Genomic DNA, 14,151 nt, shown 5'->3' with positions numbered 1-14,151 from the left:
AATAATTCTTCGTTCGGTTAAATTTAATTTACTTTATTATATATAAATATTTTTTCTAACTCAATTTAAAATTTAATAAAATTTTATCGTTTCTTCAACTTAGTACACATAAAGAAAACTATGTAGAAACAAAATAAAAAATATAAATAAGAAGAATCTAAAAGAAAAATTTACAAAGAATGTGGCTAATAAATTTAAACAAAGACAAATTGAAAAAAGAAAAAGAAATAGCATAAAAAGAAAATAATGAAATATAAAAAGGATAAAGCTTCACATTGAACCAATGAGGCCTTTTCATTTGTTTGGGAATCTGGGCCCAAAACTTCTCAGCCCTTTTAAAGCATAAAAAAAAGATGAAAAACACTATTGCGCTTGATGAGATTCGAACTCAGCCCTTCCAGGTGGAACTTGAACCCCTTGATTATTCCGCTATCCTTCTCTTTAGTGTTGAGGGGATTCATTTTAATTAATATACCCATAAAACTAGAATTTGACCTTACATATACAGTGTAATTTTTTCGCGGGGGTTCGGGTTCGGGTAAACCCCCTCGGTTCCACATAGTTTCGCCCCTGATTAGCACCCATTTAGGGCCTGTTTGGAAGGACACCCAGGTAATTGGATTTGGTGTAATTGGGTGTAATTACACTGTTTATCCTGTTTGGTTGGACATGTAATTACTTGGTCATCAGGTAATTGGTGTAATTGGCAAGGGTAATTACACTCTACAATTCACAGGGAGAGGCTGTGAATTGCTGATAAGTACACCATGTAATTCCAGCTGATTACTTTTTAATTATTATTTTTTTATTTCTATTTTTTGTTTTAATTTTTTTTAGGGATAAGGGTCTGAAAAATACCCAACTTTGGTCGAATTTGATGTTGCGATACTAAACTTTCATGATGACCTATTACCTCCATAGACTATTTAATACCGTATTTTAAACATATATATTTGCCCACGTGGACATAAAAAATAATGCAAAATTATAAATAGTAATGTGTTCACGTGGGCACATATATACCTTTAAAATACACTATTAAATAGTTCAGGGGGTAAAAAATACGGTATTAAATAGTATAGGGAGGTAATAGGTCCTCATGAAAGTTTAGTATCGCAACAACAAATTCGACCAAAGTTGGGGTATTTTTCAGACCCTTATCCCTTTTTTTTACTTCTATTATTTTAAGTTCTTTTTTTATTTTTATTATTCTAAAAATTTGTAAAAGTTTATTTTTTATTTTATATTATTATATTTCATTTTCTTCTTGTTCTCAACCTTACTTTACGTGATTCTATGCAATTTTTTCATATTAAGAGACAATAGGTTAAACTCCTTCATGTACTTTCTCATAGAAATTTTGGAAAAACCCTGTTTCAGATTCTTAAACTTATTTATGAATTCCGCTTCAACATCACCTGGTAGAAATTAATCCTTAAACTTCAGAACTTCTTGTTCTTCGTAGCGCTTCTCCTCCAGCTCCCTCTTCTGTCGTACATGTGCTCACCATAAACCTGCGTTTTTGTTTTCTTCAACTTCTCTTTATGTCATGCTTATTTTCTCATTAGCATAATTTTATTAGTATTATAATTTTTAAATTAAAATAGAATTTATTGTTAAGTAAGGTTATAGACCTACGTTTTCTTTATTAAAAAAAAAATCATATTTATGCATGCTATGTTGAAATTTGTTATAAGAGTATTATGTTAAATTTTTTGTTTTGAATTTATAACTTATGTTATATTTTCAGTTTAATTTGTTTTAGTAATATTGAATTCACATTGCACGTCATTTTTTAATTAGACTTGATAGATTATATTTTTGTCAAATATTTAATAATTTATGACATTTTATTTATATATTAATCTTTTTATCAAACATGCATTTCACGATGTTCATAGAAACTTCATACTTTTAGTTTTTACGATCAATTCAATTGAAATATATTAATTTGAAAAAATATAAATTAATTATTTTTTTCATAATATTAGTTAAAGAAAATATGTTTATTAATTATTGTATTTTCAAAAAAGAATATATATCTTAAATATTTAATTTAATGTCATTTATAAAGTTTCTTATTTGTCTTGTATAAATTTTAAATAATTAATTTTTATTTTTAAAATTTAATGTAATTTTATGATTGCAATTGTGCATCCAAACAGAACATGCGTAATTACACTGTGACATCCAAACAGGACATGTGTAATTACACTGTGGCAACCAAACAGGTCAGTGTAATTACTAGACAGTGTAATTATTAGGCTGGTAATTACTACCCTAGTAATTACACCAATTCCAATTACCAGGTGGCTTTCCAAACAGACCCTTATTGATTTTTTTATGGATGTTTTGGTTTGTCAGCTGACTTAAAGGCCTTCTTTTTGAGATAAGCGCAGGTTTCGAACCCAATTACTACAAAATATTTATTTATAGCTAAATATATTTATACTTTATTTATTTACTTTATGCTAAAAGAAGTGAGCACTCACAAGCTTAAAATCCTAAATTCGTCATCAATTATGTGAAAGGCAAAAATCGTAAGTGGACATCTAAACCAGTCTAGGTCTTTCACTTTGATGCTAGAACTTGAATTTTCTTTTATTGAATACTTTGAATGATTGATCGTGATTGTATTATTTTTTATTTTTTTACCCTCCCTAGGAGCTCCCACCCATTTTGCTCCCTTGGTGACTCGAACTCGCAACCTTCAGGTTGGAAGTGAGGGGTGCTTACCATCCAAGCAACTCCCTCTCGTCTCGTAATTGTATTATTTGTTGTTGTTATGGCTTTTTTTTTTCATTTTTTTCAGTCTAGCATCTTAATTGTTGTATTTGCTTTACATATTTTTTTTTGTTTAAAAACGGGCTAGCATTGGTGTGCCGCACACAAGAGGAGCTTCTCAAGATACGGTAAGATATGTTCTTATTTGGACATCTTGTGGGCTACTGAATTTATGTTCTTAATTTCTTGACGTGGATATTGGCAGGAATTGATTGAAACTATAGCATGGGCTCACGAACGCACATCTTTGGCCAATTTGATTCGATGGAGAGATAAATCAGTGGCCCTGAATTATTTATTTTATAAATTTTTTTCTGGAATAAATCATGAATTTTCTAGGACATTATGTCTGCACATCATCCTCAACGCCTAATTATAAGGTTATACAAGTATTATAGTTTTAGTTGGATGGTAAAGTTGACATTTTGTTTGAATAAGCAATTTGAATTTTGAACATGAAAACCTATGTGAAAATTATCTCTTCAACTCTTATATATTTTTATCAAATGAACAAATCATAATATCAAAATATTTTAAAATTTCGCATGTTCTTTTTTATAAATAAATATTTGCGATTACATGTTATTGTAAGCTTTCAAATACATATAATTTTATAAAGATCTATTTGTCCAATTAATCAATATTAGTAACTAGTTATTTTTACCTCTTGCATGGTACATATAGTATTTCCTCGTCAAATATGAGTCTTTTTTGTGAAAATTTAAATTATTGATTCTTTATATATATAACTTATGAATAAAGTTTTAATGTTTTAAAAAAAAATCATATATTTGGAATTGAAATATTATCTTTTAGGAAATTTGAGATTTGTAATAAAATTCCCTAATTGAAATTAAATTTCTATTAAAAAGCAAGAACAAACTGCTACTATATATTAGGTTCGAATAACAAGCTCCTTTGGGAACTTTCTTACATAGAAACTTCATGTAAATATCATGAAATAAGTTGATTCATTTAAACTACAAATAAAGTGAGCAAACTTACATTACACGTAATTATTTAAAATAATTTTGCATATTTTTTTCATATGGATTATTTTTTTGTACATTGTCATTATATTTTGATTCTCTACAACATCGCAAAATGCGTGATAAATATTTATGAACAACATTTAAATAAGAAGGGGAATGTGTGACATGTGAGGAATTGTGCTACATGCTTTGAATATAAGGAATCGTTTGGTACATAAATTAAAGGGAAAAAGGACAAATATACCCCCGAACTTTCAAAAATGGTATGTATATACCCTTCGTTATACTTTGAGACTGTATATACCCTTGTCGTCCAATAATCAATGCACATTTACCCTTCCCACTAACGGCACACTCTTTATGTACACGTGGCGCAATCCTAAGCCATTATCCAATTGACCAATTTTTTTTAACCCAATTCCTAAGAACCCGCCCATGACCCAATACCACCAAATTTATGGGTAAAATATACTCTCTAAAATTTAAAGAAAAGACTCAAATCCTAGGAAGCGATTAGATTGGTGAGATCAAGAAGGAGAGGCCGAAGACAGTGAATTGGGGCTTCGTCGAGTTCAGGACCAGCAGGAAAAATAGAAAAGAAAAGCATAGGAAGTGATTAGATTGGTGGGTTTCATTAGATGACGGAAAAAAATGTGAAGGAGGAGAAGAGGAGGCCTGCAAGGGAGGTGGAGGTGAGCGTACACAATAAGGCAATGGTGATGGAGGAGGTGGAGATGGTGGGGGTAGTGGCGGTGAATAAACAGGTGGTGGAAGTGATGGCGGTGGCGGTGGAGAAGGAGATGGAGTTGGTAGTGGCAGTGAATAGACTGGTGGTGGAGGAGGTGGAAAGGGTGGTGGTGGCGGTGGTGAATAAAATGGAGGTGGAGGAGGTAGTGGTGAAGGTGAAGGAGGAGTATAAATTGGTGGCGGAGGCGAATAAACAGGTGGCGGAGAAGGAAAAATAGGCACCACAACAGGCGAAGGAGGGGCAGGCAACGGCGGTGAAAGTGGTGGTGGAGATGGCAAAACAGGAACAAATTTATGACACCTAAAAGCACTACAATGAATTTTTTTAGACAAAAACGCCTTATACTGTCCCGAAGACCGTTGCACCGGTATTTTGGGCAAACAATTCCGTTCATCATGAAACTCCGGCAACCCCAAATACACCGGCGGTTCACCAGTGAAGAAATTATAAGTATATGTAAAATTCTGAAGCTTAGGAAGCTGACAAATACTTTTTGGAATTGTTCTAGAAAGCATATTATGTGCCACATTCAATTGCTCTAAATTCTCCAAATCACCTAAAAGTGGTGGCATCAGTAGCACTCCAAGCATGAGAGGAACTGTATGTTATGTTGCACCAGAATACGGTAGCTGTGGGGATTTATCTGAAAAGTGTGACGGGGACACCCATGTCCGAATTTCGGCGTGCTAATCTTCTCTCTTGGGCATGTCTGAATTCCAGCTATGGGGTGCTGATTTTGGGTCTTTTCCTTAGATTTAAATTGGGTGGGTTTATTGGGTCATGGGCGGGTTCTTAGGAATTAGGTTAAAAAAAATTGGTCAATTGGATAATGGCTTAGGATTGCGCCATGTGTACAGAAAGAGTGTGTCGTTAGTGGGAGGGGTAAATATGCACTGATTATTGGACGGCAAGGGTATATACAGTCTCAAAGTATAACGAAGGGGTATATACATACCATTTTTGAAAGTTCGGGGGTATATTTGTCTTTTTTCCCTAAATTAAATTATCTTAAAATTATAATTTCTGAATTAATAATTTCAATGTTAAAATTATACTTAATTATAAGATATTCACCTTATCCGACGTATTAAATAATCACTAAAATACTATATCTGGTTAAATATTGTAATATTTGCTTATAATTTATTTTTACCCATATACCTTATAACATCATGACAAATTTTATTTTTAAAAAAATTAGTTTACAAATCGTGTACGATAAGCAAACAAATTAACTAATTTACCTATATAACCAGTACGTGTCAAATTATGGCGGGATTTCTATACCGTTAATTAGTTTATCTCAAGTTTGAGTCTATAAAAATGAGAGAGAAATCATGTAGACCGAGCCATTCATCAAAATAAGTTCAATACACGAATTTAAATTTAATTTAACCTCAATATACTATAATCAGATGAAAAATCAAAAAATAAAATGAAATATACTATAGACTATAGTACTTAACCAAACAGTTCTTATGCAGCAGGGAGCAGGCTTATAAAACTCCCTAAAGTGCATCTGTGACAGTCAACCCTGGCCACATCAACAGCCTCTATGGACCCTTGCTCCCCACCCACCCCCCATCTCAACAATCCCTAAAAGTTTGCTCCTTTACCATTTTCTTCTTGTTTTTTCCTCCCCCATCAAAATTTTCTGTGCCGTTTATAAGCTTTTAGAACATTGAACAGCCAAATTTGTTGAGCAAGAATTGATCTTTCCCTACTTAAAGGTAATGGGGTTTTTATTTCAGAAAGAATCTTGGAAAAAGATTGTGTTTTTTTATCGATTTTGATTGTTTTTATGTACAATTGTTAGGAGAAAGATTGAAACTTTTGATGATTTTGATTTCCTTCAAAGAATCTTGGAAAAAGATTGTATTTTTATGAACAATTGTTAGGAGAATGTATGAACCTTTTGATGGTTTTGATTTCTTACAAGGAATATTCGTAAAAGATTGTTTTTTATTGTTTTTATGAACAATTGTTAGGAGAATGATTGAACCTTTTGATGGTTGTGATTGTCTACAAAGAATTTTGGAAAGAGATTGTATTTTTTATTGGTTTTGATTGTTTTTATGGAAAATTGTTTGGAGAATGATTGAACCTTTTGATGGTTTTGATTGTCTACAAAGAATCTTGGAAAGAGATTGTATTTTTATTGGTTTTGATTTCCTACAAAGAATCTTGGTAAAAGATTGTTTTTTATTGGTTTTGATTGTTTTTATGAACAATTGTTAGGAGAATGATTGAACCTTTTGATGGTTTTGATTGTCTACAAAGAATCTTGGAAAGAGATTTTATTTTTATTGGTTTTGATTGTTTTTATGGAAAATTGTTTGAAGAATGATTGAACCCTTTGATGGTTTTGATTTCCTACAAAGAATCTAGGGAAAATATGGTATTTTTATTGGTTTTGATCATTTTTATGAAAAATTTGTTAGGAAAATGATAGAACCTTTTGATGGTTTTGATTTTCTACAAAGAATCTTGGGAAAAGATTGTATTTTTATTGGTTTTGATTGTTTTTATGAACAATTGTTAGGAGTAAGATTGAACCTTTTGATGGTTTCTGATTCCTACAAAAAATATCTTGGGAAAAGATTGTATTTTTATTGGTTTTGATTGTTTTTCTGGAAAATTGTATGGAGGATGATTGAACCCTTTGATGGTTTTGATTTCCTACAAAGAATCTTGGAAAAAGATTGTATTTTTATTATTTTTGATCATTTTTATGAAAGAATTGTTAAGAAAATGATTGAACCTTTTGATGGTTTTGATTTCCTACAAAAAATATCTTGGGAAAAGATGGTATTTTTATTGGTTTTGATCATTTTTATGAAAAAATTGTTAGGAAAATGATTGAACCTTTTGATGTTTTTGATTTCCTACTAAGAATCTTGGAAAAATATTGTATTTTTATTGGTTTTGATTGTTTTTATGGAAGTTGTTAGGAGAATGATTGAACCTCTTGATGGTGTTGATTTCCTACAAAGAATCTTGGATAAAGATTGTATTTTTATTGGTTTTGATTATTTTATGGAAATTGTTAGAAGAATGATTAACCTTTTAGATGGTTTTGATTTTCTACGAAGAATCTAGGGAAAAGATTGTATTTTTTTGGTTTTGATGTTATGGTATTTTGAGTTAATTTGATTCCTATATGTGGGTCAATACTCAAATGTGCTTTCTTTTTGTTGATTCTTTCAATTGTGGCAGAGGTGTAATCCATTTGTGTGATGAGGCTCCAACTCTGGTGACGAATGGAAGATTCCGGCCTGACATTGATCTCTTGTCTGTTGTTATAATAAATTGGAACTCTCATGATGTCGTGGTTCAATCGCACAGGAATCAATTTGATTAACTGCTTCTTTCATTTTGCTGAATGGCATCCGATTGAATAACAAAGTTGAACGCGGGTGGATGCCCGAATAGCGTTTTCCTCTTTTTAAGGTTGTTATCTGCTTTCGTTTTCAATTATGTGCTTTTGACATACAGTATATATTTCCTATTATCAGCTTTGTTGAACCAATGAATATGAGAGTGTTGGTTTCAGTGTTATCAAAGAAGCGCGCTTAAGCCAGGAAGCAAGACTCAATACTTGTTGAGCACTTCGCCTCACTTAATGTGCACTTCATTGTCTTTTTCAAGGTTCTAAGGCATTCTTTTCCTTGCCAGTGAGCCTACACTAAATAATTGATATTTCACTTTATCGTAATTCTTTTTCAATTTCCTTGTTTACATATTTGTTTTTTCATGCCTATAGGCTATAACTATTAGTCTTGGACTAAACATATATATTTGTACTTTTTTCTCTCTGCGGCTTTTTTCATTAAAGTCCATGCTTTATTTGCACTTTGCACTTAAAGCCCCATTGGACCTTAGAGTTTTTTTTTGCCTTTTGCTTTTGATAACACTGGTTTGGCTTATCATTTCGTTGTTGTCTAGTTGATTGATGTTAATAAGAGGTGTATGCTAATTTTCAGGTTCTTGAATCAAATTGTTCGATTGTGCTGTATATTAGTGTACTCCACTGGGACGTATTTTCTGTTGTTTTGGATCTGTGATGATGCATTCTGTTGATGAAGTTACAGAAATGGGGTGCTGTGGATGTTTTGGATTCTCTTTTGCAAGAAAACCAAAAAAGGTAATTAGGCCCAATAGGGGATATGGAAACAACTGGTCACATGAACCATTGTTACAACAAGAGGTTGAAGAAGTTGAAGATGATGGCTTTGATAGTGGCGATATAATTGATACTGGTACTGAGGATGATGAAGTGTGTCACAGCCCGGTTAAACGTTCTGAAGAGATTCTCATGGAAAGAGCTCAGAATGGGTTAATTTGCAGGGAGATCCCCGTCAAGGAAACACACAAAGTTGTGCGCACAGAGGTAATAGCAGAAAAACTCTTTCTTACATTCGCTGTGAAAATCCTCTACTCATATAATTGAGACATGGATAGCTCAGACATACGTTTGTACAAGGATCACTAGTTTTGATTTATCAGGGGAAAAAAAAGGGAGGTGTAACTTGACTGTTTTCCTCTGTTGTCTTTTCGATTCAGGATGAAGATGGGAACAAGATGGTTAACGAATATGTCCGTGAACAGAAAATTGGCTCTGGTAGCTACGGTAAAGTGGTGAGCTCAAAGATATCAATGTTATCTTTCTTTCTTTTTTTCGGTTGGAGGGATAAAAGTTGACATCTGATCACGTTGGGATGGCACAGGTACTTTATAGAAGTTGCACTGATGGAAAACATTATGCCATTAAGGTAAAATTTCTAACATATCCAGTTAGCATCGGGGAATTTACTTGGTCACTATATTTACTTAGGTTAATTGTACTAGTGGTATTCCCATATCAGAAAGCTAAATTGTTTCTTTACTTTTCCGATGAAGTTTAAACGCTAGATGTTGAGAGTGGGATTTGAAGCTTATGTTTCTTTACTTAGTGCTAGGAGTTTTTTTGTATTGTAGTATTCTTAATGGAGTTACATTTAGGTTTTTACTATTGTATTTATACTGGCATCTAGGGTATCTGATGTTGATTTTGGAGTTATATTTTTGAATAATCACCAAGCAGACTGCCCATTCCAATTCATTCATAGATACATCATACATGTAAGGGATAATTAGGTAGTTGAATTACTCTATGCTAGGGAAAATTGTACTTAGGATTGTGGAGAAACAGCTGGAAAAGGGAAGTGGACATTAACACAGAGTCGCAGACAATTTTGTCCGCAAAGAACAATTAGTGTTGTTACTTGTTAGTCATTGAGTACAGGCTTGATTAAAGTTGTCAAATAGTGATAATGTTTGTTTTCATTGAATGCAGGCCTTTCACAAGTCTCACTTATTAAAGATGCGGGTGGCGCCTTCAGAAACTGCTATGGGTGATGTTCTTCGTGAGGTATGTCCTTTATTTCTTCCCTTGAGTTTCAATCCTCCTTTTGTGGGTTATCCGCAAAATTTATCCTGTAGCATTAGCTATTTGTCTGCTGAATTGTTATTTTTCTGTCCCGAAGTTTGTCAATGTTAATTCTCGTCACTTACAGGTTTCGATCATGAAAATGGTGTGCCATCCCAATATAGTTAATCTTATTGAGGTGATTGATGACCCAGAAACAGATAACTTCTACATGGGTATTATAACCTTGCCTTATCCAGTTTCTTTTTTGTGGAGTCGTCCAGCTTCTTCAATTATATGAATGTCAACTAACATTTCCCCCCTTTATTAAACAGTTCTCGAGTACGTGGAAGGAAAATGGGTCTGTGAGGATACTGGTCCCCCAAGTGTTCTTGAAGAAAATAAAGCACGGCAGTACTTGCGTGATATAGTGACTGGCTTGATGTATCTGCATTCTCATGTAAGTCCCAGTCGTTCGGATCTATTTATTTATTAATTATTTTTATAATATATTGCACACATATTTTATTACTTCTTTTTCTTCATTGCGCGTTTCTTTACTAAAGCCAACATTGTAATTGCACTTTGCACCCCCAACAGACTTGGTGATGCGCTTTTCGGTTTTGACAACATTGTTGTCTTTTAACGCTTATATGCAAGGATTCTAGATCATGTCCTCAATCAGTCTATAACTCACAAATCTCAAATCACTTTAGTAAAGTGTTAAGTAATCATAGTTGGACAATCGGCTCTTGCAAAAAGAGAAAAGATAGATCTATATAAAAATAACTCTGGATCCCTTGTCCATTTCTAGAACAAGTTTCTGAAGACTCGGCTCCTGAATAATTTACCCATGCATGGTCAATACTTTCATCTCAGTTTTTTACTCTTGCATTTTTTTCAAAACTGTTCCGAAAAATGTTCTTGGGACGAGTGTGTATCGGAAACAACCTCCCTACTCCACAAAGGTAGGAGGGGTAAGGTCTGTGTACACCTCATTCTCCCCAAACTCCACTTGTGAGACTATACTGAGCATGTTGTTGTTGTAAGGTCATGAATATAAGTTGCTTGGTCAAGATAGGTAGTTTCCCGTCGATTTCCTGTAAAATTAAGATAGGAAAAATCATGTGACGACTTTATTGACAATGTGAATCTATTTCAGTGATGTGATAATTTATGTAGTCGAATCACCAGGATTTTCTTGGACTCCCTTTCTAGAGGATAGATGGACCTTCAGTCTGTGCTGTTGAATACCAATGATCACTTGCTTAGGGAGATGTTTTCCCTCCCTCTCTCCCATTTTTATAGGAAATATATGGGCCTGTAGCTATTTGATTTTCACTTATCGAAGACCAAAATGATATTTGTTTCATTTTACCAGTTGTTCCATCAGCTAGTTGTTTAGCTAGAGCTCGGGTTCCTTTTGATGTCTTTTTCTTTGCTAATGAGCATTGAGATAGGACTGTAATGAATCAAGTGCAGTGTTGTGAAAGGCGCACTTAAGCCCTAAAGCGAGGATCAAAATCTGTTGAGCGCTTCGTGTCTCTTATGGACTAAATATATATATTTGTATTTTTTTTCCCTTTGTGCCTTTTTTCATTAAAGCTTATGTTTTCTTTGCGCTTAAAGCCCCATCGGACCTTTAGAGCTTTTTTGTGCTTTTTGTTTTTATCGAGTGATCTGCTTTTCCTATAAAGCGGAAAGGTAGTACTTTTAGCAGCAGCGAAATCGCAATGGGATGTGGATTACTTGCTTTATCAAGTAAACTAGGACTTGAAACTTTAGAATTTAGTGTCTCCGCCGGGCATAAGAAATCATGCATCAGTAGTAATTTTACGCTTATCGGACACCTTACCTTTACTGCTTTACATTCCCGATCCACGGCATAGTGTTTTACCTATGTTCTTTCTTGTTTTGTGTTGAGCAGAATATCATACACGGGGATATTAAGCCAGACAATCTTTTAGTGACTGCTGCTGGTAGGGTGAAGATTGGTGATTTCAGCGTCAGCCAAGTTTTTGAGGTATGACCAAGCTCAACAATGTTTTTTTTTAAGAATTTCCAGCCCTAGTTTCTTATAATCTTACGACTAAGAATGTGTATATGAATAGAAATGAGGTTGGTTGTCAGAGTGGTTGGTAGTCTTTGTTTAAACGCACCTAGTTGGAATAATGTCCTAATGATAGGAAATTCTGTTTATTTGCACTCGTTGGTTGTAAACTTTTGGGGCTTGAAGGGTTTGGTGGTGATTGCGTTAATTTAAGTTGTTTTCGTTTGATGTTTGTTCTTTCCTGTTCTTTTCCAGTATATTACTAACTTTAGTTGGAACTATTCCTGTTTGTAGGATGATAATGATAAACTTCGTCGATCTCCTGGCACTCCTGTTTTCACTGCTCCTGAATGCTGCGTAGGTCAGAATTTCTCGTCCTCGTTGAATGCTGACATCTAAATTATCATTAAACTTAGCTGGCCTTAGTTTGGGATCAAGGCATAGTTTGTTGTTAATGTTGTCATTGAAGTGGTTTTTTCTTTGTATTCTTTATTAATAGGAGATAGATATCACGGAAAATCTGCTGACACGTGGGCGGTTGGTGTTACCCTTTATTGCATGATCTTGGGAAAATACCCATTTCTAGGAGAAACTCTCCAGGATACATATGACAAGGTGTGAGTCTTATCGTATATTTGAGGTACAACATAGTCAGGCTCAGACGTTAGTCTTCCTGCTTTCTTAACTGCCTTTATTTTGTCTTTCCAGATAGTAAATAACCCCATCATTCTCCCTGACGATATGAATCCACTACTGAAGAATTTACTAGAGGGGCTCCTCTGCAAAGGTTTGTCTCTCGTCCTGCTTGATATCTTGATCCTGCCATTTTATGACAATGCCTTCTGTTTTCCTCTTCTCACTACTAGTACTGCTATTTGGTAATTGCTTATAGTCTCCTATTCTTCTATATGTGGTGCGTTTGTTGGTTCATTTGCTTTGTATCTTGCTATTTGATTGTTATATTTTTCTTGCAATCCTTCTTCGATAACATTCCTTTTGATTCGAGAGTCTATCGGAAACAACCCTTCTACCTGCCAAGGTAGGGGTAAGGTTTGCGTACTTCCTACCTTCCCCAGTCCCCACTTGTGGGACTACACTCAGTATGTTGTTGTTGTTGGTAGCTACTACTAATTTCTCCACCTATTTTCCTAACAAAAAGTCCTTTTGCACAGATCCAACACAAAGGCTAACTCTCGAAAGTGTGTCTCAACACGAGTGGTTCATAGGAGATGAAGGCCCCATCCCTCAGTATTCGTGTTGGTGCCAGCGCCATAAGTTGCAGAAAGACGTACAAGATGGGAGCGCAGAGGATACTCCTACTTGAATTAACTGCAGAATGTTCTAGTATGTTTATAACGTTCCGTTCTCTCTTCTAAGTTCTTGTAGGAAGATAAACTAGGATGTCTTTTTTTCCGACAAATTGCACTTGCAGGAGCAATCGAATACATGTTATGTGAACGATAGTAGAAAATGAGATGTTCGAGTAAATTTTGTTCGGTTTCTGTCATACTCCGAGAGTACTCGTTGTTGTAATGGCAGGGAGACATCGCGATATGTTTTCGTCGTTTTTTTGTTGGTGGTGATGGTACAAGTTTTGTGTTTTGATACTTAGCAGAAAGCCAACATATTTGTTTTTGTGGATATTTGTATTGTGTTTTTTTTATATGAAGAAGAATTTTCATATGATAGTGTATGGTAAAGTTATTAAGTGAGCATTCTGTTATAGATTTTTAGTATATGTCCCTCTTATCGTTTTTCTTGAGCCGAGGGTCTATCGAGAACCACCTCTCTACCTCTCACATGATAGAGGTAAGGTTTGCATAAATAATATGAGAAAATGTTATATTACATTCTATAATTTTGTAAATATTTAGATGATAGTCTAATATCGTCTATAATATTTCAGAGGCAGAGTTGGGATAAAGAGTTTGAGGGTTCTAAATTTCCTTTAGAACCGTCAATCAATTTTGTTAGGGGTTTACAATTTAACATACATATATATATATTTAATTAATTTTCTACTACAAATACAGGGTCTACGAAAAAACTATTGGATTCGTTCGAACCTACGAACTCCTACCTAGCTCAGCCTATGTATAGCTTTACCCCTATCTAGTGAAGGTAGAGAGACAGTTTCTAATAGATTTTTGTTTCAACTAAAACATGTCAA

General features: G+C 34.0%; 2 protein-coding genes across 2 annotated transcripts; one reads left to right on the top strand and one right to left on the bottom strand.

Annotated features, from left to right (window-relative positions):
• Positions 1 to 4,289: 4,289 nt before the first annotated feature.
• On the bottom strand, positions 4,290 to 5,096 carry LOC125818332 (leucine-rich repeat extensin-like protein 3). The gene has a single exon (XM_049497865.1). It carries the CDS (start codon positions 5,094 to 5,096, stop codon positions 4,290 to 4,292), a length of 807 nt encoding a protein of 268 aa, XP_049353822.1.
• Positions 5,097 to 6,051: 955 nt separating this feature from the next.
• Positions 6,052 to 13,708, top strand: LOC125817962 (serine/threonine-protein kinase GRIK1). The gene is made up of 13 exons (XM_049497465.1): positions 6,052 to 6,254; positions 7,741 to 7,974; positions 8,508 to 8,914; positions 9,088 to 9,162; positions 9,252 to 9,296; positions 9,860 to 9,934; positions 10,080 to 10,167; positions 10,267 to 10,391; positions 11,859 to 11,954; positions 12,276 to 12,342; positions 12,481 to 12,596; positions 12,690 to 12,768; positions 13,154 to 13,708. Exons 3-13 carry the CDS (start codon positions 8,588 to 8,590, stop codon positions 13,303 to 13,305), a joined length of 1,245 nt encoding a protein of 414 aa, XP_049353422.1. The 5' UTR covers positions 6,052 to 6,254; positions 7,741 to 7,974; positions 8,508 to 8,587; the 3' UTR covers positions 13,306 to 13,708.
• Positions 13,709 to 14,151: the final 443 nt, after the last annotated feature.

The sequence above is a fragment of the Solanum verrucosum genome, unplaced genomic scaffold (assembly GCF_900185275.1).
Source record: "Solanum verrucosum unplaced genomic scaffold, falcon-dt-bn FXZP01000253.1, whole genome shotgun sequence".
Taxonomy (NCBI): Eukaryota; Viridiplantae; Streptophyta; class Magnoliopsida; order Solanales; family Solanaceae; genus Solanum; species Solanum verrucosum.
This window is presented reverse-complemented; position numbering and strand designations above follow the sequence as displayed.

Bases quoted from the DNA above. Each gene is read 5' to 3' on its own strand.
- LOC125818332 (XM_049497865.1), bottom strand. From the start codon at position 5,096: ATGCCACCACTTTTAGGTGATTTGGAGAATTTAGAGCAATTGAATGTG.
- LOC125817962 (XM_049497465.1), top strand. From the start codon at position 8,588: ATGATGCATTCTGTTGATGAAGTTACAGAAATGGGGTGCTGTGGATGT. The intron at 8,915-9,087 runs GTAATAGCAGAA...TTTTCGATTCAG, and splicing joins ACAAAGTTGTGCGCACAGAG to GATGAAGATGGGAACAAGAT. The intron at 10,168-10,266 runs GTATTATAACCT...TTTATTAAACAG, and splicing joins AACAGATAACTTCTACATGG to TTCTCGAGTACGTGGAAGGA.